We start from the raw sequence: 27,476 nt of genomic DNA, 5'->3' as shown, positions 1-27,476 counted from the left end.
AAGTCATACCACCACCGTTTTGTTCAGTTTGGGTCCCATTGTTCGGGAAATCCGTGCAGAAAGCTCTTTACAGTTGTGTCACATTCAGTACCATACCATTTTAATTTTTTCCCAATTTTATCACTTGAATAGCCTTACACACAGTGCCGACGGGATACAATAGCCGCATCGATACCGAGTTTTCTAACCGTCGTGACGCGGAAGTACATGAGCACAGTAATAGTTCGTAAAAGTACCGCAGTTCGAGCTTATTAAAAAAACAAAAAGGAGATTTGGTTATGCATGTACGTAAAATTAACCTTCCCTCCTCCAACGACCGTAGTTTTAGAGTCTTGCTGCAAAACACATTGGACTTCAGGCAGGCCTATAAATAAATAGGCTCTGCAAATAATGTTATAATCCTGACACGGTTACACGGATTTGTTTCCAGATTTCTTTAGCTGCAACGGAAGTAGTGATGGTAGGCCTATTCGTTTCTTTGGTCGCAATACTAGGCCTATGCAATGGTAAGATTATCACTTTCTTTGAACTTATATTGAATCTCAGAAAAGTAAATAGTTCACATTGTTATTAACAAAGTCTTCCTGTGAACCATTTGGCAGACAAAATATATCAAAATCAGTTTCAGAGCAAACGAGAATATTGGTGTTACAATATTAATACATACGGTTATTCATTCTCAATTGGGATTTTCTAATCTTTTTAAATAAAAAGTGTTCTTGTTTTCAAAATGCATCAGTGCTCTTGTGGCTAAGAATGATAGGTCTAGTTCTCCTATACTAACCTAATATTAATTAGGATACACATAATAAATGTTTATGAGTGCAATGGTGCGAATATGTTCACGAGTTGAAGGACGAAAATGTTCCATTCAACGAGGCGGACACGAGTTGAATGGAACATTCCAGCTTTCAACGAATGAACATATTCGCACCATTGCACGAATGAAAAACATTCATTATTTGTTTTATATAACATCCAAGTAGATCTTTGTCATTTTCATTGAAAGATACAACTTTCAAAACAAACAAAGCGTAGGCCTACAATGTTTAATTGTAGAAGCCGAATGCTAGTAATTTTTACTAATAAGCCTTGCAGTAACACTGCTGCGTTACCAAAGACACGCGTACCCAGTGATGTTTTACTCAGCTTTTTCGTTCCATCCGAAAAGTACCATTGCACGCTGGCAGCGTGCAATGGTACTTTTCGGATGGAACGAAAAAGCACGGGGAGTGACTCAGCGTGCAATGGTACTTTTATTTGCAATCACGTGACGGACAATCCTCCAATCAAATGGCAAGGATCTGCTTGGGTGTTATATAAAACACTTCATGTAGGCATATCATACATTGTTCTTATCGTGTTAATTGCATATTAATTTTGCCAAGAAAATATTGTTTGTACTATATCAGCGCTTTCCTAATTTTATGCTCATTAATTTTTGGAATAATTACCATAAGGTTTACACTCCTTGCTTCCTGTTCTTTCCTTGTAATACAGGAGCAGCATATGTACCATCATGCCCTCCAGAAGAGGCAACTTTGACCCACCCTGATGGCACAGGCATCATCGAGGTCTCAACAACCAGTGCCACTGCCCTAGTATCTTATTCCCTTTCATATGATGATCCATTTGAAGCAGAAGTCTTAGAATGCTATCCAGGCGTAAGCCCAAACTATCCATGTCCTGCAAACAATCGATTTCCTATCACGTTTTCTTACCCTGGCGGTGGTGATGGCAATCCACCCCCCAAAATGATCAAAGTGTTCTATGAGGTCTGGATTACTACCATACCACTCGTGAGAAGTACTCCATGCGAGTTTTATGTGAGAGTTTTGGGTGAGTTTATGCTTTTCGTATAGATTTCTATAGTTAAAGTGGATGGTAAATTATCAACTAACTCGACTATTTGGGTTGGACATAAAGGTATATCGGACATAATGGGTCAGACGTAAAGGTTCGACGAACATAGTTGGTTTGTCCATGGTTTGTCGGACATTTTTAGCGAATTAAGATGCACTACGCAAAAACGTGACCATGAACATTTGTCTGGTTTCTAAAGGTGACGTCACCACTTTGGGCTTATTTCATGCTCACGTATGACGTCTGCACGTACGTACCTGACTAACAAAAAATGGTAACTCCAGGTATGCTAAAAACGTGAGATTTTAACAACACAATCTTCTGACGTTCACGTTCACGCATTGCTCGTGTGTTACGCACGATTGTGTCCGACGGTGACGATTAAGTCCGACATAATTTTTGAACCATTGTGTCCGCCCCATTGTGTCCGTAGAACCATTGTGTCCGACCCATTGTGTCCCACAAACCATTGTGTCCGACCCATTGTGTCCTACAAACCATTGTGTCCGACCCATTGTGTCCTACAAACCATTGTGTCCGCCCCATTGTGTCCTACAAACCATTGTGTCCGCCCCATTATGTCCTATAAAACCAATGTGTCCGACCTATTGTGTCCGACCTATTGTGTCCTACAAACCATTGTGTCCGCCCCATTATGTCCTATAAAACCAATGTGTCCGCCCCGTTGTGTCCGAATTTCGCCAGGTTATGTCTGATGAAACATGTTCGACACACACTGTTGTTTAAGTTAGTCAACGCCGATAGGATTTCTTTGAGATTAGTCAATATTTTTGTATAGGCCCCAAAATCCCCAAAAGACTTGACCAGTGTTTTGCTTATAGTATTTTTTTAAACATGTGGCTAAAAGAAACTGTTTTTGTTTTTGTTTCCCTATCACATAATGTGACCTGCTTTGCAAAAGCTGCTGTTATGTCGCAATTTTTGATGTATACGTGGAGTGGCAAGGGCTTAATTCAGTTTCAATTTGGTGTATGTTATAGAAGTTTTTGTAGCATCTTGCCATTCCAAATTATACTACAACTTGCATTCAATTGTTTCAAACCAAGTTCTTATGATTATCCCTATCTAGCCACGGCTAGTGTCGTGTCGTGGCCGAGCGGTTGAGAGTACCGAATTCAAACTCTGGTGTTTCTGATCAGTTTCATCTTGTGTCCTTAAGCAAGACACTTTACCATTGCTTCGTCCTTCGGATAGGACGTAAAGCCGTTGGTCCCATGTGTTGTGTAACGCATGTAAAATAACCCAGTGCACTTATCAAAAAGAGAAGGGGTTCGTCCCGGTGTTCCTGGTTGGTTGTGGCTGCTTCATGCGCCGTAGCACCTTGTAAACCCTTATAAGTGCTACATAATTGGGTCTCAGAATCCATCACTGCAATAACCTATCTTTCTGACAGTTTCTATATACTAGGCGCCTTGAGTACCTCGTTTGGTAGATACGTGTGCTATATAAGACTTCGATACTATTTTATTATATTATTTTCCCATTAGATTATTCATCTAAACCTTTCACAAATTGAATGTTATGACTTTGTAATTTCAACATTGTGAACTTTTACAAAGCCGCGAGGACATGACCAAATAAATCCGTAGCGACAAATTAATGCCAAATACCCACAGTAATATTTACCTGTGGCAACGAAAGCTTTTTTTATCGGTACCACGTCTGGCAATGTATCGTAAGGAGGTTAATTAAAAAAAAAACTTATTTTACTCGTGCTGTTGCTCAAATTACGAGTCCCTTGGCGATCCCCAGAGCGGACTGTTCTCTCTCGGCATCATCTAGGGAAAATAGAGCGCTTTCTAAGCAATTAACATTAATTATTCTAAATTTGTACATTAAACATATTCAACTCGGTTAATGTTCAACATGTTTTTAAAAATACTGTTAGTGTTAGAAAAACACTGGTAAAGTTTGGGGGCCCAGAATAAACATTGACTTATCTCAAAGAAATCAAAACGGCGTTGACTTACATATAAAACAACGTGTGTCAAACATGTTTCATCAGACATACTTTGGCGAAAACAATGCTTCGGACAAGACGGGGCACACACATTGGTTTAAGGACATAATGGGGCGGACACAATGGTTTGTATGACACAATGGGGCGGACACAATAGGGCAGACACAATAGTTTGTAGGACACAATGGGTCGGACACAATAGTTCTACGGACACATTGGGTCGGACACAATGGTTTGTAGGACACAATGGGTCGGACACAATGGTTTGTAGGACACAATTGGGCGGACACAATGGTTTGTAGGACACAATGGTTTGTAGGACACAATGGGTCGGACACAATGGTTTGTAGGACACAATGGGTCGGACACAATGGTTTGTAGGACACAATGGGTCGGACACAATAGTTTGTAGGACACAATGGGTCGGACACAATGGTTTGTAGGACACAATGGGTCGGACACAATGGTTTGTAGGACGCAATGGGTCGGGCGCAATGGTTTGTAGGACGCAATGGGTCGGGCACAATGGTTTGTAGGACACAATGGGTCGGACACAATGGTTCAAAAATTATGTCGGACTTAATCGTCACCGTCAGACACAATCGTGCGTAACACTCGTGTAACGTACAGCTAACCTCCCTAACGTTTATCGGAATTATTAACTTTTTTCAGGCGGAACGATTTTTTAATGAGAAGAGATTACTGTGTAAACTGTCAGATTGTTTTTTAGATTGACTCTAATTTTTGCAACCCAAGTACGCCCTCAAAAGATGACTTTTATTTCCAGACGTCACTATCTGGATGTTGCCATTTTGTATTGCTCGTCCTTTTAAAACCGAGGACCGGTTTCCTTCCCGAGCCCCTAAACTAACTTTGCATTTTTTTCCAACGTTTCTGAATTTTCACACTACGTAATATCAACAGATTCAGGCAAACCTGTAATAGGATGTCCTGCCAATATTGTGATGCCGGGTGATGAGCAAGGATTCACCATGAAGACTGTCAGTTGGACTACACCAGTCCCAACAGATAATTCCAATGCTGCTATTACCTTAACATCTAGCATCGACCCCATCATTTCACCCGCCATGTTTCCTGTTGGTGTGCATAATATCACCTACACTGCAATGGACCAATCGGGGAACGTTAATGAGTGCACTTTCACTGTGACTATCACAGGTGAGTTTGTTTGAACACCATTGGTTCTGTAGGTCTCCTAAATCGTTCACAATGCCCTTGTATATTCTGCGTATAAATGGCTTGCTGGGTGTTTTTATTCTATGTTTAGTTTTTGCTTTAAATAAAGGCATTATCTGGATTTTGCCTTTGTGAATTTGGTAAATAATCGTTCTTTTAAAATCTAGGACCGGTACGTTTTCCTATAGTATACCGTGTCTCTACACTAACTACGCATTTTTTTAAATTGTTTTGTTTTGTTTATGTTTTGACAAGAATTCAGTACATGTTCATATACATGATTAGTTTTTCAAATGATGCATTTAAAACAAATAAAGGTGATTTGGGGTCTTCAAATATGTTTTTGGCAGCAATAGTCAGACTTAAACAGATTGGTACTGGCATGACATGTAGAATCAGTGAGCTTTCAGATAGAAATAACTCTCTTGAGGATCGGTGCTGGTATGAACTTTAAAATCTTTAAGCTTGCAGATGGAAAATTTAATATATTTGTGGACGATTGATACTGGTATGAACTTTAGAATAAGTGAGCTTTCAGAAGTAAATATTTCTGTGGACGATTGATACTGGTATGAACTTTAGAATCAGTTAGTTTTCAGATGGAAATATTTCTCTGGAGGATTGGTAATAGTATGAACTGTAGAGTCAGAGAGCTTTCAGATGGAAATATTTACTGGTATGAACTTTAGAATTAGGCATAAAAAAAATGTTATGTTGGCGTAACAGGCCCCCCAAAATAGGGTCGGTCGGTCGGGATCTTTTTTTTTCTTTTCTTTTTTTCTCCCAGCAACGAAAATGACCCAACTCGTCCTTTTACCTTCACTTGTTGACTTAAATTTATCCGCTCAAAAATGACCGCAGATTTAGATTTTCCCTTGTTGGAAACACTGTACCCTTCGGAACCGGGCTCCATGTTGATGTCGTAAACAACGGTGCCGTATGCAAACACGGGGCCTTCGCCAGTGTCACAAAATAACTTGCAATTTTTAGAAAATCATTTTTTTATTGAGTAAAATGCTCGACCAATAATTAAAATAATTCATATTCTAACAAACTAATTTTTTAATGCAAAATTAATAGCAAAACATTTTGTAATATTGTATATATTAGTTCGCGCCGTGCAACAGTCTAGGACGAGGCTATTATATTTTTCATGTAGAGAGCCCTCACGCCAACCTCGTTCCCAGTTGTGTACGATCTCACTGCGCCATTTTCTTTTGCTCGATCATACCCCTGGGGTTAGAGACGTACGCATAGCTCTAGCGGGCACTGAACCAGACTTCCAAGGAAGCAGCCCGTGTGTTCACCATTGTACAACGCAGCGCAGTATATAGTTGGAGTCGGGGACGCGACTATACATGTACCGACCGATCCATGTACCAATGGTGCATCTAACGAATTCCTCCGTATGTACATGTATGTACATCTATACTATTAAAAGCGTAACCCGCGCCATCTTGGATTGAAATTAGAAGGTCCAGTGGCATGGCATCCTTGCGGAAATCAACACGGTTGTGTGTGTGGAATTCAACACGTTTGTGTCTTTTCAGACGTCGGGTTGCAAGTCTAGAAAACCCTGACCCAAACTCCCACTTACGAGTCATCTGATTGGAGGTAGTTTGGGCGGCGACCGTGTGTCAACCACTGGTCGATGTTGTTACCAGACTTCCTAGAAATCCTTCTGACAGGTGACTCATTGGAAAGTGTTTCGCAGATGGTTCTCCGGATTGGCTCACTCATTGCCCCTTGCCCGCCCACCTGCCATTCGATCCTGAAATGTGTCAATTAATAACATTGGGGGTTGGGGTTGGGGGCTTACACAAAATTAATAAAGTAAGCATGTGAAATCGAGCCCAACCTCCTTACATTCTGGTCAGTGAGTGGTGTGTTGTCTGGGTTTGAGACAGGCCACCTGTTGCTTGGTGAAGGAGGTCGCCGTGGGACCACTTTAGGTTGAAAGTGGGTGGCGACCTCGGACTTACAATAAATCTCCATACATAAATTGCACTATTGATGCAAAACGTATCTTGCTGTTTTTAAACTATGGACACTATTTTTATAGAACAAATTATTTACAAGAAGAGAGTGTATACATTCTGATTCTTTTTGCCAGTAAACTCAAATGAGTACATGAATACCGTTTTAGAATACGGTTTGTTCATGGAGGTATAGTGTTGCAGTTTCAGAGTTTACCCATCACGGAAGTTTGTGGTCAAAGGCTGTTTTGAAGCTGTAAAAAAAGAACTTTGCATTTGGTCAATCAAAGTTGTGGAGCAAAACGACATTAAGTTTCTTTTTTAATAAGTCCATTCACAAAATTGGTCAGAGCAGTGTGTCGGTCAGGTCTCAGAATGTACATTTTGCCAAATCCATTTTGTAGCCTACTTTAGCAATCGATAGATAATGTTAACAAAAGAGCCCTCCGATGCGGCTGAATGGGGTACATTTTTCGGAGTTTGTCTGTTACAAAATTGACCCAAACTGGACGTAACAAACCCTAAAAATAACTTGACATGCTTTCTGAAAGTGAAATAAGTTAGAGAAAATTAAGGAGTGAGGACGAATTTCCCGTTTTTATTTAGTTTGTACGATATAGGATTCCAGAGATATGGGATGTATGGAGGTTTGTTCCTAGAGCAGCGTGAACATGAACGGTCAGAAATTGTGTCGTTAAAATTTCGCGAGATGCAATAAGCCCAAAGTGACAATAAACAATACACTTACTGACGTTCACGTTCACGTTTAGTGCTCCCGTAACGCGCAGCCTATTGACCAGAAAGTTTACAGGACAAATTCAGATGAGAATAAACTAAAAAGAGGCTTACGCTCTTACCGCCCCCGCGACAAAAACCCCAAAACAGCGGTGATAAAAAAAAAAACAGTAGATAGATTAGATTTTTGGCACACAGCATGTTCCGAAAACTTGCTTTATTAGTGCTGTATCAACGCTATGTATCGTGGGATGTGACGCTCCATAAATCGCGATGAATAAATAGGCCTAAAGGGCCCAAGATAGACTGGGTAAACTTTCAAAAGAAAATCAACCCTGAAGGCAAATTGTGTTAATTTAATTTATGGCATACAAGCTTTTAAGGGTATTGAGGGGTGCTGAGTTTGAATTTGCTGTATACCAAGTTCCAAAATCTCCCATATGCCTCAACATCCAATATGGCCGCCACAGTGCGTGCAAGCTTTATGCGTGAACGGCGGGTATTGTAAACGGACCACCTACGCACTGCTGCACTGCCTTAAACACCGCTCGGCCGCGGCTCGGCAGTTCGTCGATTTACATGTAGTAGGCTGGTGCGATGCGGCAGAAAAACAACAGTGAGTACCGAGCAGAAAATGTCATTTTTTGACGATGTTTTTCAATTTCACTCAACAAAAAGGAAATGCAAGCATTATGAATGTATATAGAGTGTGTGTGGAAAGTTTTGGTAGTGTAGTACAAAAGAAACTTTAGTTATTGCATGACCAGAGATGCAATATATTCAGTACAATCTCAAATTTTTATTTATTTTTTAATTTTTTATTATTTGCCAAATGATAAGTGTTGGCTTAACATGTTTGTTTTGTTTTTGGCAGACAACGAAGCTCCGAATGTCACGTGTCCAACTGATAATAGTCCCAATGTGGATGCTTCATTGGCTGGTGCCTATGTGATTTGGTCAGTTTCACCGAATGCCACTGATGTTGTTGATGCTACAGTTAATGCTGACAGCGTTGTTTGTGAAGATCATCTTGGCAACGTTGTGACTTCTGGTGAATTTTTCCAAGACGGTCTAACAAAAGTGACTTGTAGAGCTAACGATACTAGCCTAAATGAAGGGTCCTGTTCTTTTTTCATCAACGTTACAGGTAAGTAGTTTTTTGAGGGCTGACCATTGTTAGCTGTTCCGACCTACCGTCGGAACAGGTTTTGTTTTCGTCTAGATTTTTATTGTTAGCTGTTCCGATCCAGTCGGAACAGGTATTGTTTTCGTCGAGATTTTTATTATTTTTATTATTATTATTATTATTATTATTAGCTGTTCCGACCTACCGTCGGAACAGGTGTTGTTTTCGTCGAGATTTTTATTATTTTTATTATTAGCTGTTCCGACCTACCGTCGGAACAGGTGTTGTTTTCGTCGAGATTTTTATTGTTAGCTGTTCCGACTTACCGTCGGAACAGGTATTGTTTTCGTCGAGATTTTTATTATTTTTATTATTATTATTATTATTATTATTATTATTATTATTCTTTGTTTCCGCCTAAAACCCCATAGCGTTTGTACAGCGTTTTTGTTTAGGCCCCGTCTCCTAAAGTATAAGGATAAAAGAGTTAAATCATATATCAAATTGAAGCTTGGAACATAAGCTTTACTCTAACACAAAAAAGTTACAATTCTTAATTAATTAACCACGTGGTCTTCATTTGAATATTTAATTTGTAAACTTGATGCAGTCACTTTCATGTTATTGTGAAACATTCTCTTTGGTAATACAACACAGTATGTACCTCGATGAGTTGTTGACTTCTTGAGAGGAGTCTATACTATTTTGTTTCCTACCCGCGTTCTGGACACATTACTCTGTACACGCACAAAGTACGGAGGTTTGAGATTTTCGTTAGAACGTGCGTTAAATTTGTCCTTGTTTTTCTAACCGCGTTCTGGACCAATTACTCTGTGCATGGGTTTTCGTTAAAACGAACGTGCGTAATTAGATAGGGGTTTTTGACGACATCGACGTCGTCGTCAAAAACCCCCTTAAGGCATCTAATACTACATTTCAACCCTACTTAATAGTTATAGGCGTTAGCAGTTCATATTTAGTGACAATGGTCACAAAATCATGAAACGAGAATTATTTCGCCGGATCATAATCCCCTCTGTTGATGCACACATGTAAAAACCCACCATTTTTACATCGTGCCCTTTTAGCCTAGTGGTCATCAGTCGCGACTACACATCTGAGAATTGTGAGTTCGTATCTCCGTCCGAAATCAATATTTTTGTATCCCCAAAAACTAAAAATATATTTCTTTTTGTAATATTTAAGTTTGATTCTTATCTTTATATCGATTATGTTGCCTTTTCTTTTTGTCAAATGTTAGCCCAACATAACCTGTGTGCATGCATGACACGATGATGTTTAAAAACATAGTAAGCGAAAAATGGTGATCATAAGCGCAGAGTTTGGTGGTTAAGAGTTCTGTGAAATCAACTTGTACTAGATCAAACATCAAACCACCGACCCCAAAAAAAATTAAAAATCGTAATTAATTAACCACGTGACCCATATTTGCATATTTAATTGTACAAGGGGACAAAGTTGTTGGAACTTCCTGTTGATGCTGACATCATGAGAACATCAGCATAAGTATTGGAATTGCACTACCTATTGAACCACTTGGAGTGTTCAAGGAGTCCAACACGTCAGTCTAGAGTCCAACTCTGATTGTAAAAATCAATTAAGGCATCATCTTCAATTTAATTTTATGCAACAAGCAAACTTATACATTTTCTGATTTTATTTCAAAGGGTAACATAAATGGATGTTAGCAAACGGTTTCCAACAAAAACTACATGGTGTACGTGCACAATACTCTTACTGGTCTCAAGCATTTACCTCTAGATAATAAATCAAGCATTCAGTTCAAAATGATAACAGTTTGTTATTGCTACATTATTCAGCGAACCATGAATCATACACAGCTAATATTCACAAGAAAATATATGTGTGGAGGGTAACAGACAGCACACAATGGAACCGGAGTTTAACAATGACAATACCAAAAGTTCAATCGTCCTCGCTCCCCAACCAAGGTGACTACAAAACGTCTCTAATGGATAGCACGGGTATATTTCGACATGGTTTTTTTCCCAGCAAGAGTTGTTGGCCCAATTTATCTAGTATTTATTTTGGGTATTTTGTTTATCTGTTTCATTTAAATATATGGTTAAGTTTTATTTTACGCTAACTGTTTTTGTGTTTGTTCTTCCAGTAATTTTGAATTGTTTTGCCGCTACATAAGATTACACCCACTAAATAGAATTGCTTACATTGCTTTCTTCGTTAGAAAAAAAGGGGGGAGGGGGTCCGTACTCGTTAAGGTTTGCTTTTTATGGGCCCCTCCATCCCCTACATGTGTTTTGCATTGATTTTTAGTTTTTGTTTTCTATTATTGTACGATTGCATTTGCTTGTAATAAATTATTTATTACCTTCTGTGTAGACTAAGCAAGTCTCGCGTGTATTTGAACTTGCGGGACCATTATGTTCCAAACCTTATGGAGTTTTACGTGGGACATTTTGTTTCGTCCATTATTTTAGTTTAACGTAGTTTATGACCATGAATATTATAAATATTGTTAATTATCACAGGAAGACGACCCTCTTCTTTTAGAATGTCGACTTCCCGAGATAAATTATCACAGGAAGATGACAACTGACGTTTAGGATGTCGACATACCGAGATAAATTATCACAGCAAGACGACATCCTACTTTTAGGATGTCGACATTCCGAGATAAATTATCACAGGAAGACGACATTCTTCTTTAAGAATGTCGACTGTTTGTAGTTATAAGACTCCTTGGGGATAGGAGAAAAATTTGGAAAAACCGTGACCTCAATTTGACCTCTACTTCCGGGTCAACCGGAAGTGGGACCATATCTCAAGAACTACTCAACCGATTTTCAATTTGTTTTCACATACAGACTCCTTGACATTAATATTCACTGTGAAAACCCGTGACCCCATGTTGGCCTCTACGTCCGGGTGAACCGGAAGTGGTACCATACGCCAAGTACTATACAACCGATTTTCAATCCTGTTTGTTCAGTTTTATCCTCCTAAGGCATTAAAAATAAACTTTGAAAATCCATGACCCCAAGTTGACCTCTACTTCCGGGTCAACCAGAAGTGGCACCATATCTCAAGAACTACACAACCGATTTTCTAACTTTTTTCAGTTACAGACTCCTTGGGCGTTAGAGATTAGCCTTAGGTTACCGTGACCCCATGAAGTGGCACCGTAACTCAAGACACTGTACAGTATTTTTCAAACATTCAGTTATAGACTCTTTGGTATTGTTAACACATAATCAAAGCAAAAGAACACGGAACAGCTTTGTGTTTGTTCACAAACACCTAATGTCTAGTTTTTATTATTATTCTTTGTTTCCGCCTAAAACCCCATCGCATTTGTACACGTTTTTTGTTTATTCCTAATCTCCCAAACCACAAGGTCAAAAGAGTTAAATCATATATCAAATTGAAGCTTAGAACTTGAGCTTAATTCTAAATGTCACAAATGTTAAAATTCTTAATTAATTAACCACGTGACCCTCATTTGCATATTTAATTGGGAAATCTTTGTAGAACCATTTCTCAAGAAGTTCACGGCAGATTCTTACCCTGTTTGTTGGTATAGACTCCTTGGGGACTGGAGATTAATTTTGAAAAACCGTGACCTTGAGTTGACCTCTACTTCCGGGTTAACCGGAAGTGGGACTATATCTCAAGTACTATACAACCGATTTTCAAACTTTTTTCAGTTTTAGACCCCTTGGGCGTTAAAAGAAACTTTGAAAAACCGTGACCTCAAGTTGACCTCAACTTCCGGGTCAACCGGAAGTGGGACCATATCTCAAGAAGTACACGGCCGATTTTTAGACTGTTTGTAACTAAAGACTCCTTGGGAATTGAAGATTAATTTGGAAAAACCATGACCTCAAGTTGACCTCTACTTCCGGGTCAACCGGAAGTGGAACTATATCTCAAGTACTATACAACCGATTTTCAAACTTTTTTCAGTTTTAGACCCCTTAGGCGTTAAAGATTAACTTTGAAAACCTTGACCTCAAGTTGACCTCTACTTCCGGGTCAACCGGAAGTGGAACTATATCTCAAGTACTATACAACCGATTTTCAAACATTTTTTCAGTTTTGGACCCCTTAGGCATTAAAGATAAACTTTGAAAACTTGTGACCTCAAGTTGACCTCTACTTCCTGGTTAACTTTAGACTTTTTCAATGCAATTCATTGGGAGGTTGGACGTTCTTGGACTTTGAAAATTTTCGAACGTCTTTGTGCAAACGTTGGCATACGTTCAAGTGATACGCCATGGTGTGACAGGGCCTTAAAAAATGGTAACTCCAAGTATGCTAAAAAACGTGAGATTTTAACGACACAATTTTCTGACGTTCACGTTCACGTATTTGCTCGCGTAACGTGCAGAACTTTGTCAAGCGGAACGATTTTTTATGTGAATTGTCAGTTTGTTTTTCAGATTGACTCTAATTTTTGGAACCCAAGTACGCCCCCAAAAGATCACTTTATATTTTAGACGTCATTATCTGGATTTTGCGTGTGTGTATTTTGGGGTGAATGTTTGTCCTTTTAAAATCGAGGACCGGCTTTCTAACGTGTCTCTACACTATTATTCGCTTTTATTGTAAGTTTCTGATTTTTATATTCATCTAATACAATCAACAGATACAGGCGATCCTGTTATAGAGTGTCCTGCCAATATTGTGATGCTTGGAGATGAGCAAGGATTCACCATGAAGACTGTCAGTTGGACTACACCAGTCCCAACAGATAATTCTAATGCTGCTATTACCTTAACATCTAGCATCGACCCCCTGACTCCACCAATCATGTTCCCCATTGGGTTCCACCAAATCACGTACACTGCAATGGACCAATCAGGGAACTCTGCATCTTGTAGTTTCAACGTTACTATCACAGGTGAGTAGGCCAGCCTCGCTACCATGGGCAGCGCGCCGTATCGATACCTCTCGTATCGAGCAAGGCATGCTGGGAAGAGACCTCTCATTACCCGTGACTGTCGTATATCCTGATGGTTCTAGTCATGTTGCTGTCATGCAAAGAGGGGGGCTGTATGAGGTCTCAATAAATGATGGTAGTAACAATGGTCAATACACCTGTAATGCAAAGGCCAATGGAGTTACATCGTCTGCTAGTGACTTGATTGACCTCAATGTTGTTGGTGAGTTTAAAATAAGATGAGCACTTCTAAGTATTGTTTATTTTATAACTACTGTTAAACAATGCTGGAAGCCTATCGATCCATTGTAATCTTCGTTTGTCCATCAAGATGCAAAGTCTGCAGCTGGGGATTGTCCATCTTTCTTTCTGTGACTATTGTTCTAGTCATGTTTGCTACTATGAATAAAGATTGGCAAATGTCACAAATATTAATACAACAATGTATTTTAAATAATATGTCACTGCCAAATGGGTTTTGCTGTTCAAAACGGGTTAAGTTATCAAAAGTCCTTGGTTCTACTGTTAGGGTTTGCCCGAATAATTATTTAAATTTAATTTCCCCAAAACACAAACGTATTAAGTTATCGTGAACACAGTTTTATTTACTTTAGGTTTTAACGCCAGATGGTACTTCCTTTAGGCCTAAAGAACGTAATCAAACTTCAGAATGATCAAAATTTAGTCAACAAATGTTTTATGGTATAAAGAGCATAAGTGACGCGTATCTATAAATATATCTTATATACCGAGAATTTAAGTTTCTGTCTACGTTATATCCTTCGTAAACGTTTTCCATATGTTTTCACCTCAATTTCAACCATTCAGAGCCTGTAGCACCAGCACCTCCATCGGTACCCGATGATTTACTGAACTCAGTAACTGAAAGCTCATTCAAGGTAGTAATCGAACCCGTCAGCCAAAGATATGTACCAATAAGGTAATTGACCCAGATCAGGGTAATTACTCATTGATAAAATTGTTAGCATAAAAACTTACTTTGGTCATGAGCAATGGAGAACTGTTGATAGTATAAAACATTGTGAAAGGGCTCCATCTGATACAACAATAAACGTAGTTTTTGAGAAAGAAGTAATTGTTCACAAAAATATTTGAATTGAATTCGAGACCCTCAGCTGAAGTCTCAAATGGAAGCATCTGAAAGCAAACAACTTATGCGATAAGGGTGTTTTTCTTCCTCGCAACTTCGACGACCAATAATTGAGTTCAAATTTTCACAGATTTGTTATTTTATGCATAGATACCCCAAGTGAGAAGACTGGTCTTTGACAATTACCAAAGTTGTCCAGTGCCTTTAAACACAACAATCAACCACGTCATTGGGGAGGGGCAAGTTGCCTATATATAACCACTGGATGTGCCACTGAACTTTCCAAACCATATTATCCTGACAGAGTTAGGGCAAACGTGTTTCTAACGCCAACGTATAGATAGGCCTACATGAAAACGACAAAAAACAGCAATGCAGCATGCACAATGGCAAAACATGAAGACATTCAACGGCAAATTTTTGCATAGGCCTACCAGACACATATTGGGCATATTAAATGGCTTGCTGATAATGTTGTTATTCTATGTTTTATTTTTGCTGATAATGTTGTTATTCTATGTTTTATTTTTGCTTTTAAAACAGCTGTTTGGAGTTAACTTTGGTGCAGCTCAACAGAAATGCAGTAATTGACGGCAAGGATCCTGATATAATGTACCACCCGGATCAGCTCGGAACCTACCAGGAGGCACAGGAGTCAATGACGCCTTACGTTGCTGTGGTGTTCACAGGGTGACTCAAATCGTTTATATTGCACTATTTCAGCCAACTCTTTAGTTGTTTAAAAGTTGGGTCAGAGATTGGTTTTCTGTCAACGTTATGCTCTTTCTGAGGCACAGTAATAAAGGGAGATACATCAATCGTCATAGAAAGTTTCAGGTGAATTCAACAAACAATGCCAACGCACGAGGAAGGGGGGAAACTGAACGGGGTTCGGGGAAATAATACGGGAAAGGAAAAAAGAAATGGAACTAATAAATGATTCGGGAATAGAAAGAAAAATAATAAACTGAATGGACTGGGAAAAAATAAGCGAAAAGAGTCATAACGGGATAGGAAAGAACCACTATCGGGACCCAACGAAACTGGAAAACATGGATGGAACCAACGCTCAACACAGAATCGGAAACGGGAAAATACGGGCCAGGGTGCGCAATTTCACCAACCACTAAGGTTCGTCTTAGCAAACAATCCCCAACCCCTTACACCACGCTACATGTGCAGCATTCTGTAGGCAAGAATTCCTAGCGGGTGCCGCGCGAAGCGCAGCATCCCGCTAGTGTTCAATAAAGCAAGGAAATCGAACCGACTGAGGCGTAGGCTAAGCTTGATAGCATCGGCTAAATGTTAGCACTTTCCGCACATTCGTATTTTTTTGTCTAATAGTATAATCTGATTGCTATTTTCGAACAGAAATGAAGTAACTAGCACTATGGAGGTTGAGATTGGAGTAGGGGGCACGACGTCCTGTGATAGCCTTTCAAGGCGGAAACGAAGACAGTCGAAGCGGGAACATATTGGTGATAATGGCGCTCTGAGACCAAATACAAAATACACAGCTTTCTTGAGAGCTTATATTGTATTGGAGAATGGAATGGTAATAATGTCTTTCATTAATCAAAAGTGTAGAAAATGTCCGTCTATATACTAATTAACAGCTTTCTCGAGAGCTTAGGCCTAAGTGCATTGGATTATGAAATGGTAATAGTGTCTTTTTGAATAAAACGAAATGGAAAACCTTTCCGACGTGTGTATTTTGAAACCTTAAATCGGGGAAAGTGAATTACACCACTGAACGATGCATAGAAACTTACAAAAGGGGACAGAATGTAGCATGCTAACTATAAGTACAAAATAAATATCCTCATGAGCTTTTGCAGCAACAACTTACAGTATTTTACTAATTCATTAAAGTGCTATTTTCCTCTTTGCAATTACATGTACCTGTGACTAATTTATTATCGTATGATGTTTTCATATTGATCACCTTGTTTCTTGATACAGGAAGTTTATTCTACTAGTCCACTGATGCAATCAATTCAAACGGGTAAGGACACGCAGCACGTGGCAATTTTAAACACTGCATGTAGATTAAAATGTTGTTGGGAACATTTGTGTGCATGCGGTGTCACAGACGCGGACTGTAACCATAAGCACTCAAATGGACTATATCCGTGGGTTTTGAAGAACGTTCTATAAATTGTTAATCTTATTTGGTGGTCTACGTTTCAGTGAAAATAACGAAGTGTTGTCACAAGATTTGTATTTCAAAACAAGAGAGTGTGATTTATGGAGGCTTTCTTATCAAGTTAATCGACATGCTTCAGATAAAAACTAATCAATTCTTATGGTACCTACCAAATCAGCTTTGGCTCTCATGACTCTTTCTTCCATTGAAACATTCACGCTTTTACCAGACAACTTCGAAATTAACTGTGGAATCTGTACAAAGATCAAACATTGTGTTAAGGAAAACCAAAATACAAGTTCAGTCTTAAGAAATACACTTTGGTATTGCTTTTTGGCTTATTTTCAGGGGAAACGCCATCGAACAATGTTGTAACCTTCGCAGTAATCGGCATATTGAGTACGTTACTGATAGTTGCTGTTGCTGTAATTGTTTTAAGGTCAAAGGTGAATCGCGATTCACACACTACGCAAGACACTCGAGCAGTTGATGCAACGGTGGAAATGGTAAAGATAAACACCAAAACAATAGTTGTGTTTAACAAACTAGATAAAGCGAGTTGTACAATGGTTGTTTAAGGGGACACATTGCCTTTTGGATTGTGTGCTTTGAGCTATAACAAGCGTTTGTTGTGAAATGGCTTTAGTTGGAAAGATGTTAGACAAGTATAATACAATAATCATATATCCTTCAAGTGTGGTTTTTCTATTTCCTTCGTAAACTTACACGATGACCAAATAATAAACTGAATTTGAAAGTGAAAAAAATGGGGTATAAACAGGACGGGTAAAGAACACCTATAGCGGGACCCACGCAAAACTGGTGGGACCAACAAAGAATAAACAACGGGGAAAAAAGACGGGCCAGATGGGTACAATTTTACAAAGCACTAAGATTCATTATAACTTAGGATGGGTTGTATGCACAGTGATTTATATTGTGACAGTGCGTTTTGCTTAGTAAAAGATTGATACACAGTTGAGATCAATCTTTAGTGCTTTGTGAAATCGACCACAGCGAGGAACTCGCGTAGCGCGAGTTTCCGCTAGTTTTAGTTATTCATGTAGATGTATAGTATTAAATACGATGTGACCTGTGACATTACATGTCTACAAATGAGCCACAGAGCATGGACTTCCTGCAGGCATGATTTTGTACAGAGCCCAACTGAAGGAAACATCAAATCGTATATTTTATGGAGATGTCCGATTCTTATCAACTTTTGATATGATGCAAGGGGGCACATCTCAAATTTTGTCCAGCTTTTACTTTCATAACTTTTGGATTTTTGTGGAAATTATAAGACAAAATATCAACTTTCCCATAATATGACCAGTGCAGTATCTTGCCTACCAGACTAGCTGAAGAATGCACAAGGTCACACTTATTGTAAACAAAGTTCACATGGTCTATAGTAATTTTTATAGGAAAAGCACACAATTTCTTGGTCCATTATATTCTTCTTTTAAAACATCTTTCCATTTCAATTCTTTTCATGACCAACGTCTCTCAATCAAACACGTGTCCCTTTTGAATACCAAATAGGGCCTATGTCCACGTTTGTTATCTTCCATTTTTGCGGGAACAGTTTTCGAGTTGTTCTGTTAAGTAGTTGTATTTCCCGGTTTATCAACTCGTTTCGCCTAGTCTTTGTTTTAATGACGCTATGTAAGCAACTATAATGCACCTATTGTCCCGTTTTTAATTCAAACTTTCAAAACTAGGTGACGGCCGTGTCGGCTTTTCTCTTAACAAAGCTTCCATTTTTGACAATCAGAATCCAATAGGTTATGAAGTAAAGATAGGTTCAAGTACGGAAGCTGCTGTTTACGAGGATGTAGGACTGCCCTCATGGGCTGTCCGATGGGAGATCCTCCGGTGCGATCTTGACGTTGATGATACGGTACTGGGAAGGGGAAACTTTGGTGAGGTGAGATCTGGGACTGTGGACCAAGGCGGCAAAAGGACCAAGTGTGCCATCAAGATATTGAAGGGTACTGAGTAGTTGAAATTTAGAAGTGAAACATACTCTAAAACAGAACTGGCTCAAACTTTTTTCTTACACCGCGGTGTACCGCAGCGAGGGGTTTTGTACTGTAACACTGGCAATTCCTGTCTTGAGATGAGACAACGTTATTAACAACTCTGTTATGCACCATGTCCCCATTATTGAGTATTATTTCAAAAGGGAACAAAGGTCCGAGTTCCACAACATAATGCCGTTATGCACACCGCCTCATCACGAGACGTTGGAACGCTAGGCAGCAGACTTACCAGGTAAATGTCTATTGTTTACGTAGTTCTGAGCAAGCGCACATTACCGAGAACAATGGATTTTATCTGGTAAGTCATGCTGCCACCAAGCGTCCCGTAAGTCCCCTATAAGCCATTTCGGAGTTCCAGCTGCGCATGTCTGTTACTGCTGACAACGGGCTTTGTCTATCTCCCGCAACCTTTTGACAATACCGACAACGGACTTCGTCAATCTCCCGTGACCTTTTGACAATACCAGCGGGTATTGTCAAAAGGTTACGGGAGATAGACAAAGTCCGTTGTCAGCAGTAACAGGCATGCGCCCCTGACATTCCGAAGTGGCTTATTGGAGGACTTTTTCAAAAAGCATTTGCATCTCGATAGTCTCCCTCTCAGCACAGGAATTGGCAGTTTACAGAACAAAACTCTTAGCTGCGGTGATAACAAAAATACATTGCCGGGTTTGACTGACCTGATACAAAATTGAGTTAAACTCTGATTACGCGTAATTTTGACCCATTTCAGAGTCATTTTGATGCAGATCCGGGTCAATTCAGACCGGGAAGTTTACAGAAAGTTAACAGGGACAATATAATTTTAAAAATGTGCATGATTTATGTATTTAATCGTGCACGTGGCGTGTTGACAATAGAGCTTTTACTAAAATGACATCCTGAATTTTACCTTTTAGGTCTAGCTTCCCCGAGTGACAGAAAGGATTTTCTTGAGGAATTTCGAACCATGACCAAGATTGGATATCATCCTAATATCGTCTCGCTCATAGGGGCTTGTCAAGATCAAGGTAACCAACGCGTCTTGAGTTATCAGTTTTTTGTAGTCATTTTACCGTCTATATAAGTGAAGTTGGTTTTTATCTTTACAGGGCTTGGCTAGCCGTTAATTTCCAATTAATTTAAACTGTAAACTCGCCACAAACCCGGGTCAAAGGGCAAGGCTAACCCAGAAACTGCCGTCGATTTCACAAAGTTCAGCCTAACTCAGGATTAAAGGAACACGTTGCCTTGGATCGGACGAGTTGGTCTATAAAAAGCGTGTGTAACCGTTTTTTATAAAATGCGTATGGTTGGAAAGATGTTTTAAAAGTAGAATACATTGTTGCAGTAATTCCTATTGACAAGAGCAGCTTTTCAAAATTCCCTCTATTATCTTCACGCTGAATCAGAGGAGAGATCAATCAGGTCAACAGGAATTACTGCAACAATGGAAATTACAAACAAGGTGTCAAAATCACCGTAATAAAATTGTCCGTCTCCTTGTATTTTCATTTTTAGAATACGAGTAACAATTTTAAAATAATAGGTGCTTTTACAACAGCTGCGTTCCTTTTTTTGCTGTCTTTATACCAAGTACCGGTAAGCCACAATGAGTGTTCGATTGCGCATGCTCCCATATTGCAAATTAGGATAACTAGTCTAGAGACACAATACATAACTCTTTTTATGTTTTTATTTTCACCGCCTGGAATGTTTATATATAATATTTAATGTATTTGTTTTATGTGTACTTGTTGAGATGTGTTGTACGTAGCATTGGAGTACCTTCCCAACGGTGACTTGCGTAATCATTTAAGATCATCCCGTCCGGACACCGAATCTGAACCATCTCTGACGTCAGACCAACTCATCAAGTTTGCTCTTGACGTTGCCATGGGAATGGAACATCTTGCATCATCAGCGGTATATATTATCAGGATGTTGTTATTGAGGATAAAGATGGCAAAGAAGAACAAAATAATATTTGTTTTTTATTCTGGATAGCACTTACAATTTGGTTAGTACGAACGTGTTTATACATTGCACTCTAAAAACTTTTGTGAAAGAATTAACCCGAGATCGGGTCCCAGTGGGCCTGTGCCTATTTCTGGCTAAGCTGACCCAAAAAACTGGTGGGGATTTCGTCTTAAAATATTCGTCAGTTTGATGTTAGTCAACCACCCCAAATCCGGGTCAAATATTAAGAAACGGGTCAGCCCCCCCCCCCCGACCCGGAATCCGGGTCAATTTTAGACTTGTGGACAAGTCGTATTAAATGGTCCCACGCGGCGAGATAGTCGAGTTGTGGCGGTGCTCTCGCGCGAACTGCTGGCTGCCCGATTTCTACTCCTCGCCGAGGAGGAGAAATCGGGCAGCCAGCAATTAGGGGTAGAAATCGGGCAGCCAGCAGTTAGGAGTAGAAATCGGGCAGCCAGCAGTTCGAGTATCTCGCCGCGTGGGACCATGTACGACTTGTCCACAAGTCTAGGTCGATTTTGACCCGGGAGTTTTTTTTAGAGTGCGGCCATTTATGTTTTGTTGAATTTCAGGTGATCCATCGCGATTTGGCCGCCAGAAATATCCTACTCGGCCGTGGATTTGTGGCAAAAGTGGCAGATTTTGGACTTTCCCGGGGAGAGGACATCTATGTTCAAACATCAATGGTATAACATTTTACGCATCATTTCTTTAATTCCATTTCCATCGACTCAACATCATCGAAAGCCTCAATTTGCTCCGGAAGTTAACACCATAATTTATTTGTTAAAGCCTTTTACATGACTGTTTTGATTAATATTTATCAATAGATTTATTTATATATATTCTAACCTTAAGGTAAATGAATGTTTACGTCTGCTGTTGTTATTTCTTTATAAACAGAAACGCGTACCAACTCGCTGGTTATCCATCGAGTCTATTCTGCACAATGTTTACACAACTAAGAGCGATGTGTAAGTTTATATCATTTAGCATTGAGTTGTGATTTTCTAGGGAAGTTATCAATATCCTTCTTATCCAAATCCTTACAGTGGAAAAATGTTCATGTAAAAAATTACCACTAAAAGGGGTGGGGTGCTATATCAAATGAGTATAAGTATTGCCTTAAATCAGTAAATGCCAGTGAACCCCTACATTTTCTGTAATAACGCACCATCCCCACCACATTCAAGATGGGAAAGCTTTTCATAAAAATCATTTTGTTAAAATAAATTCTTAAAAAAAAACGGATTTCCAACATTGGCTTCATTACTAAACTGCTTATTTTTCAGGTGGTCCTTTGGCATTCTCGTATGGGAAATCGCAACTTTGGGTAAGATATTGAGTTTCACTTTCATTGCATAATAGACCTTATCGCAAATACCAATGCGCACGCGCAGACTGTTGAATTAGGTGCATTGTTGGATATATATGGATCAAATTTGGATACCAGCTAGACCACAATGCACCTAATTCCAAGCTTTAAGCGCGCACCCCGGTATTTGCGAAAAGGTCTCTGCGGAAAGCTCTGCTTTTACGCTGAACTCCACCAACGTTCAACTTGCTCAGAAAGCAGCTTTCGTCCATCCAATGATCTGCTAGCCTGAACATCTGACGTCACATTTTGAGGCTCGTGAAAAGACCCCCTGCATTGACCGCCGTCTTTGATGAAACGTGCACACGTGAAAGGCTAACGGAGGTTAAGATACGTTACGCGAGCAAATACGTGAACGTGAACGTCAGAAATAATAATATGGGTTTTTAAGATCTCGATTTTAGCATACGTGACCATTTTTCAAGGTATGGTTCGTGCAGACGTCATACGTGAGCATGCAATGAGTCCAAAGTGGTGACTTCACCTTAACCTCCCTATCGGACGGGACACGCGTTAACTTTTCCATTGTGTGTTACATCAAAGATGGTAGTAAATGACGTGATCTGCAATTCATCTGTTAGTATTACGCCAGAGAGTGGCATTGGGTCTACGTCAGGATCCCGACGGTCACGTGGTGTACAGTTAATCTGGCATTCATTTCGCGAGCCAGTTATACGTACACATAAAACATCATTATATGGATGTACACTTATAATGTACGTTTTATCCAATGATATCACAGATTTTGTAAAACCAATACTGGTCCTTGTCCTTGCGTATAGGGGAGTCTAATGGTCTGTCCCGTTTTTGCCTCGGTGAGAGCCCTGATGAGAATGTGACGTCTTACGCAAGTGGTCTGTTGTTGATAGCTTAATAAATCTCGTTTTGTGTAGTACTTCTTACGTATCCACGTAGATAAACAGTTACGTCCAAAATAAAAGTCAATGAGATTTGAAGGGTGTTGAAACTTTACTCTCACAGTTTGAAATAGTATAATTTTGTATATGGGGATACACATGTACGTGTGTGCTTTGATATAATTGTTTGTTTCGTTTACATGTGTTTATTTTGTGCAGGTGGCACCCCTTATCCGTCTATTAGAACCAAAGACTTGGCAAGTCACCTTACCGATGGCTATCGTATGTCGAAACCCCAAAATTGTGACGAAAAAATGTAAGAAGATTGAGTTTCTTACAAGACAAATTATCAAAACATAAAGACACTGGACACTATTGGTAATTGTCAAAGACCAGTCTTCTCACTTGTTGTATCTCAACATATGCACAAAATAACAAACCTTTGGACCAAATTGGTCATCGAAGTTGGGAGATAATAGTGGAAGAAAAAAACCCTTGTTACACGAAGTTGTGTGCTTTCAGATGCTTGATTTCGGGACCTCAATATCTAACTCTGAGGTCTCGAAACCAAACTCAAATGTTTTAGTGGAAAATTACTTCTTTCTCGAACGTTACTTCAAAAGGAGCCGTTTTTCACAATGTTTTATACTATCAACAGCTCTCCATTGCTTGTAAGTTTGTATGCTAACAATTATTTTGAATAATTACAAATAGTGTCCAGTACCTTTAAATACCGAGGAAATAAATATCCGTTACACTTGAATTTTCACAATATGCTGATGTCAACAGTGTAATAATATTTATTTGTTAGAAAAAATACTATTTTGCGAAAATTATTCAGATAAAAGCTGAATGAAAGCGTAAAATGATAAGACATTACATCAATTAATACAAATAGGTTAAATGCAGTGGACACTCTTGGTCATTGCCAAAGACTACTTAGCCTTCACAGTTGGTGTATCTCAACATATTATGCATAAAAACACAAACCTGTGAAAATTTGAGCTCAATCGGTCATCGAACTTGCGAGATAATAATGAAAGAAGGAAAAAACACCCTTGTCACACGAAGTTGTGTGCGTTTAGATGGCTGATTTCGAGACCTCAAGTTCTAAACCTGAGGTCTCGAAATCAAATTCGTGGAAAAATTACTTCTTTCTCGAAAACCATGTCACTTTAGAGGGAGCCGTTTCTCACCATACTCGTCACCAAGAAAGGTTTTATGCTAATAATTATTTTGAGTAATTACTAACAGTGTCCACTGCCTATAATGTTACCTTTACATTGTTGGTATGTGATTGTAGATACACGTTGATGATCCAATGCTGGGAAGAAAATCCAACCAACCGACCCTCCTTTTCTGACCTGGTGACTGTCCTGAGTGGAATGAACGAAAGCCAGATTAAACACGTGAGAAATTCAATACAATTCACAAAAAGTAGCATCAAGTAGTGCTAGGGCATACAGCTGCAAATTAATACACACTTACAATAACATACATGTACATGGTCCATGGTTTGGACAGCTTTTGTAACTGTTTCTTGTCACACGAGGCAAAAAGAGACAGTCTTCATGAACAAAAAAACCCATTCACATTTCAAAATCAAACTTGAACCTTGAATGTTCAAGGATTTTTCTTTTTTGATTGTAGACACTGCTGGACAATGACACTATGCCTATACTAGCCCTGGCCTGGCGGCCTTACGCCTTCGTATATGTGTGTAGGCCTACAGGACAGAGGAAGGGTCCTATATAGGTCTACTACCAAAGTGGTCCTGCATACACCGCAGTTGGTTGCCTCCAGGGCTCTTAAGCTCTCTGCATGGACATAATTGTTCCGGTGCCATGCAATACTGTCCGCTCCGGATACTTGTGCATATGCAATCGTGTCCGGGGCTGTGCAAAAACCGTCCGGTGGACATGCCCGGAACCTACTTAGCAGCATGAATATTCACGTTTTAATACCCAAAGGTCGAACGTTTCCCATGTCATTCATGACATGCACTTAGCTTGTAAAAAAAATGGCGAACTTGCTCTGTCGACCAATGGCGTTGAATTTACTGCAAGGACGGTTTTGCACAGGGTGGACACAACTGCATATGCACATGTGTCCGGGCGGACACAGTTGCATTATGCAGCAGCGTCCGGGTGGACACGATTGCATATGCAAAACCGTCCGGCGGACATGATTGCATAAGCAATCATGTCCTCCGGATAGTATTGCATGGAGGACATAATTGCATGCGATACCGACAAGCCATAATTATACCTTTTTCATTGACAAAGAAACGGGTGATTTGTGATGATATATAATGGCCGAATGATTTGTAACAGTTTATGATCTATTGCAGACCTACATGGCATTCCAGCGACCTCACTACGAGAATTTCAGCGTCATCAGACCAGAGTTAGATGACAACTAAATAATTAACTTCGCCCGTTGGATTTCAACAACCAAGTCCATCCAGGCATAGATGATCAAGCAGATGTTCAAATCATGTAATTTGCTTGAGGTGGGGGATTGTGGGCATACGCAAGGGCTTAGCATGAAATGTTTTCCTTATTAATAAAAACAGGATTCCTAACCAAATTTTATTTTGTTGCATATTTGGTGGTCCTGTTTTTATTTAAGGAAGAAATATCTTGCTAAGCAAATTTTTGTGCTTACATGCTTTATGAAATTGGGCCCAGATCAACTAGAGATGTAGAGTCAAACACCGATGTCCCAACAGCTTCATTCCACTGCATCCTCTATACAACATTTCCCTGCATCCTCTATACATTTGTACAATGTTTCCCTGCATCCTCTATACAATGTTTCCCTGCATCCTCTATACAATGTTTCCCTGCATCCTCTATACAATGTTTCCCTGCATCCTCTATACAATGTTTCCCTGCATCCTCAATACAATGTTTCCCTGCATCCTCTATACAATGTTTCCCTGCATCCTCTATACAATGTTTCCCTGCATCCTCTATACAATGTTTCCCTGCATCCTCAATACAATGTTTCCCTGCATCCTCTATACAATGTTTCCCTGCATCCTCTATACAATGTTTCCCTGCATCCTCAATACAATGTTTCCCTGCATTCTCTATACAATGTTTCCCTGCATCCTCTATACAATGTTTCCCTGCATCCTCTATACAATGTTTCCCTGCATCCTCAATACAATGTTTCCCTGCATCCTCTATACAATGTTTCCCTGCATCCTCTATACAATGTTTCCCTGCATTCTCTATACAATGTTTCCCTGCATCCTCAATACAATGTTTCCCTGCATCCTCTATACAATGTTTCCCTGCATCCTCAATACAATGTTTCCCTGCATCCTCTATACAATGTTTCCCTGCATCCTCAATACAATGTTTCCCTGCATCCTCTATACAATGTTTCCCTGCATCCTCTATACAATGTTTCCCTGCATTCTCTATACAATGTTTCCCTGCATCCTCTATACAATGTTTCCCTGCATCCTCTATACAATGTTTCCCTGCATCCTCTATACAATGTTTCCCTGCATCCTCTATACAATGTTTCCCTGCATCCTCTATACAATGTTTCCCTGCATCCTCTATACAAAGGTTTTGAGGGGAATACCAATATTGCTACCTTTAGCTTCCCTGAGTTATTTTCATCTTCCTTAAGTATTTTCCGAATCGTGTTAACTCCTTGAAAGAGTGGCTTTCAGCCGCAACTTGGGCAAACTTGCATTGAAAAATTGATATAAAATGAACTCTCATCAGAACCTTTACCCCGTATCTATAACTTCTGTTCAACTTTTGCAGCAAAGAGCTTGTCTACAAGCTATAGCCTAATAAGTAAAATACAATTATAGGGTTGTGTGTCGTTTAAATCGGTTAGCATGTCTGTTAACAACTACCAATGGTTTGCGGAAACATGAGTGTATCTACTTGCCAGGTATAAGATTTGTTCTTAGAGAACTGTCTTAGACAGCAAGACAGTTCTCTAAGAACAAACTCTACCTGGCAAGTAGATACACACATGGTGTTACAGCAAACCAAATATACATTGATACGGGACCTCACCATGCAATGCCTCAAATCATATATTATACTTTATCATATTTTCCTTATTATGACATTATCGCATCAGCAGCGTCGGATATCTTGTGCGAGAACTAATTAATGAAAATACGATGG

General features: G+C 39.5%; 1 protein-coding gene across 1 annotated transcript; it reads left to right on the top strand.

Moving 5' to 3' along the window:
• The first annotated feature begins 77 nt into the window (after nt 1–77).
• Nucleotides 78–26,570, top strand: LOC117297438 (ephrin type-A receptor 3-like). Its single transcript, XM_033780474.1, has 19 exons — nt 78–506; nt 1,501–1,839; nt 4,769–5,023; nt 8,627–8,899; nt 13,527–13,781; nt 14,649–14,760; nt 15,475–15,621; nt 16,303–16,486; nt 16,894–16,936; nt 17,426–17,583; nt 18,855–19,071; nt 20,022–20,132; nt 20,864–21,027; nt 21,654–21,767; nt 21,985–22,055; nt 22,374–22,414; nt 23,533–23,629; nt 24,617–24,722; nt 25,664–26,570. The coding sequence occupies exons 1-19, from the start codon at nt 458–460 to the stop codon at nt 25,733–25,735; spliced, it is 2,808 nt and encodes a 935-aa protein (XP_033636365.1). The 5' UTR covers nt 78–457; the 3' UTR covers nt 25,736–26,570.
• The last annotated feature ends 906 nt before the right edge of the window (nt 26,571–27,476 follow it).

Source organism: Asterias rubens, chromosome 12 (assembly GCF_902459465.1).
Source record: "Asterias rubens chromosome 12, eAstRub1.3, whole genome shotgun sequence".
Lineage (NCBI taxonomy): Eukaryota > Metazoa > Echinodermata > Asteroidea > Forcipulatida > Asteriidae > Asterias > Asterias rubens.
This window is presented reverse-complemented; position numbering and strand designations above follow the sequence as displayed.

Excerpts from the sequence above, each read along its gene's own strand:
- LOC117297438 (XM_033780474.1), top strand. The coding sequence starts at position 458 with ATGGTAGGCCTATTCGTTTCTTTGGTCGCAATACTAGGCCTATGCAAT. Across the intron at positions 8,900-13,526 it reads TTTTTTCATCAACGTTACAG|ATACAGGCGATCCTGTTATA; the intron begins GTAAGTAGTTTT and ends TACAATCAACAG. Across the intron at positions 21,028-21,653 it reads AACATCTTGCATCATCAGCG|GTGATCCATCGCGATTTGGC; the intron begins GTATATATTATC and ends GTTGAATTTCAG.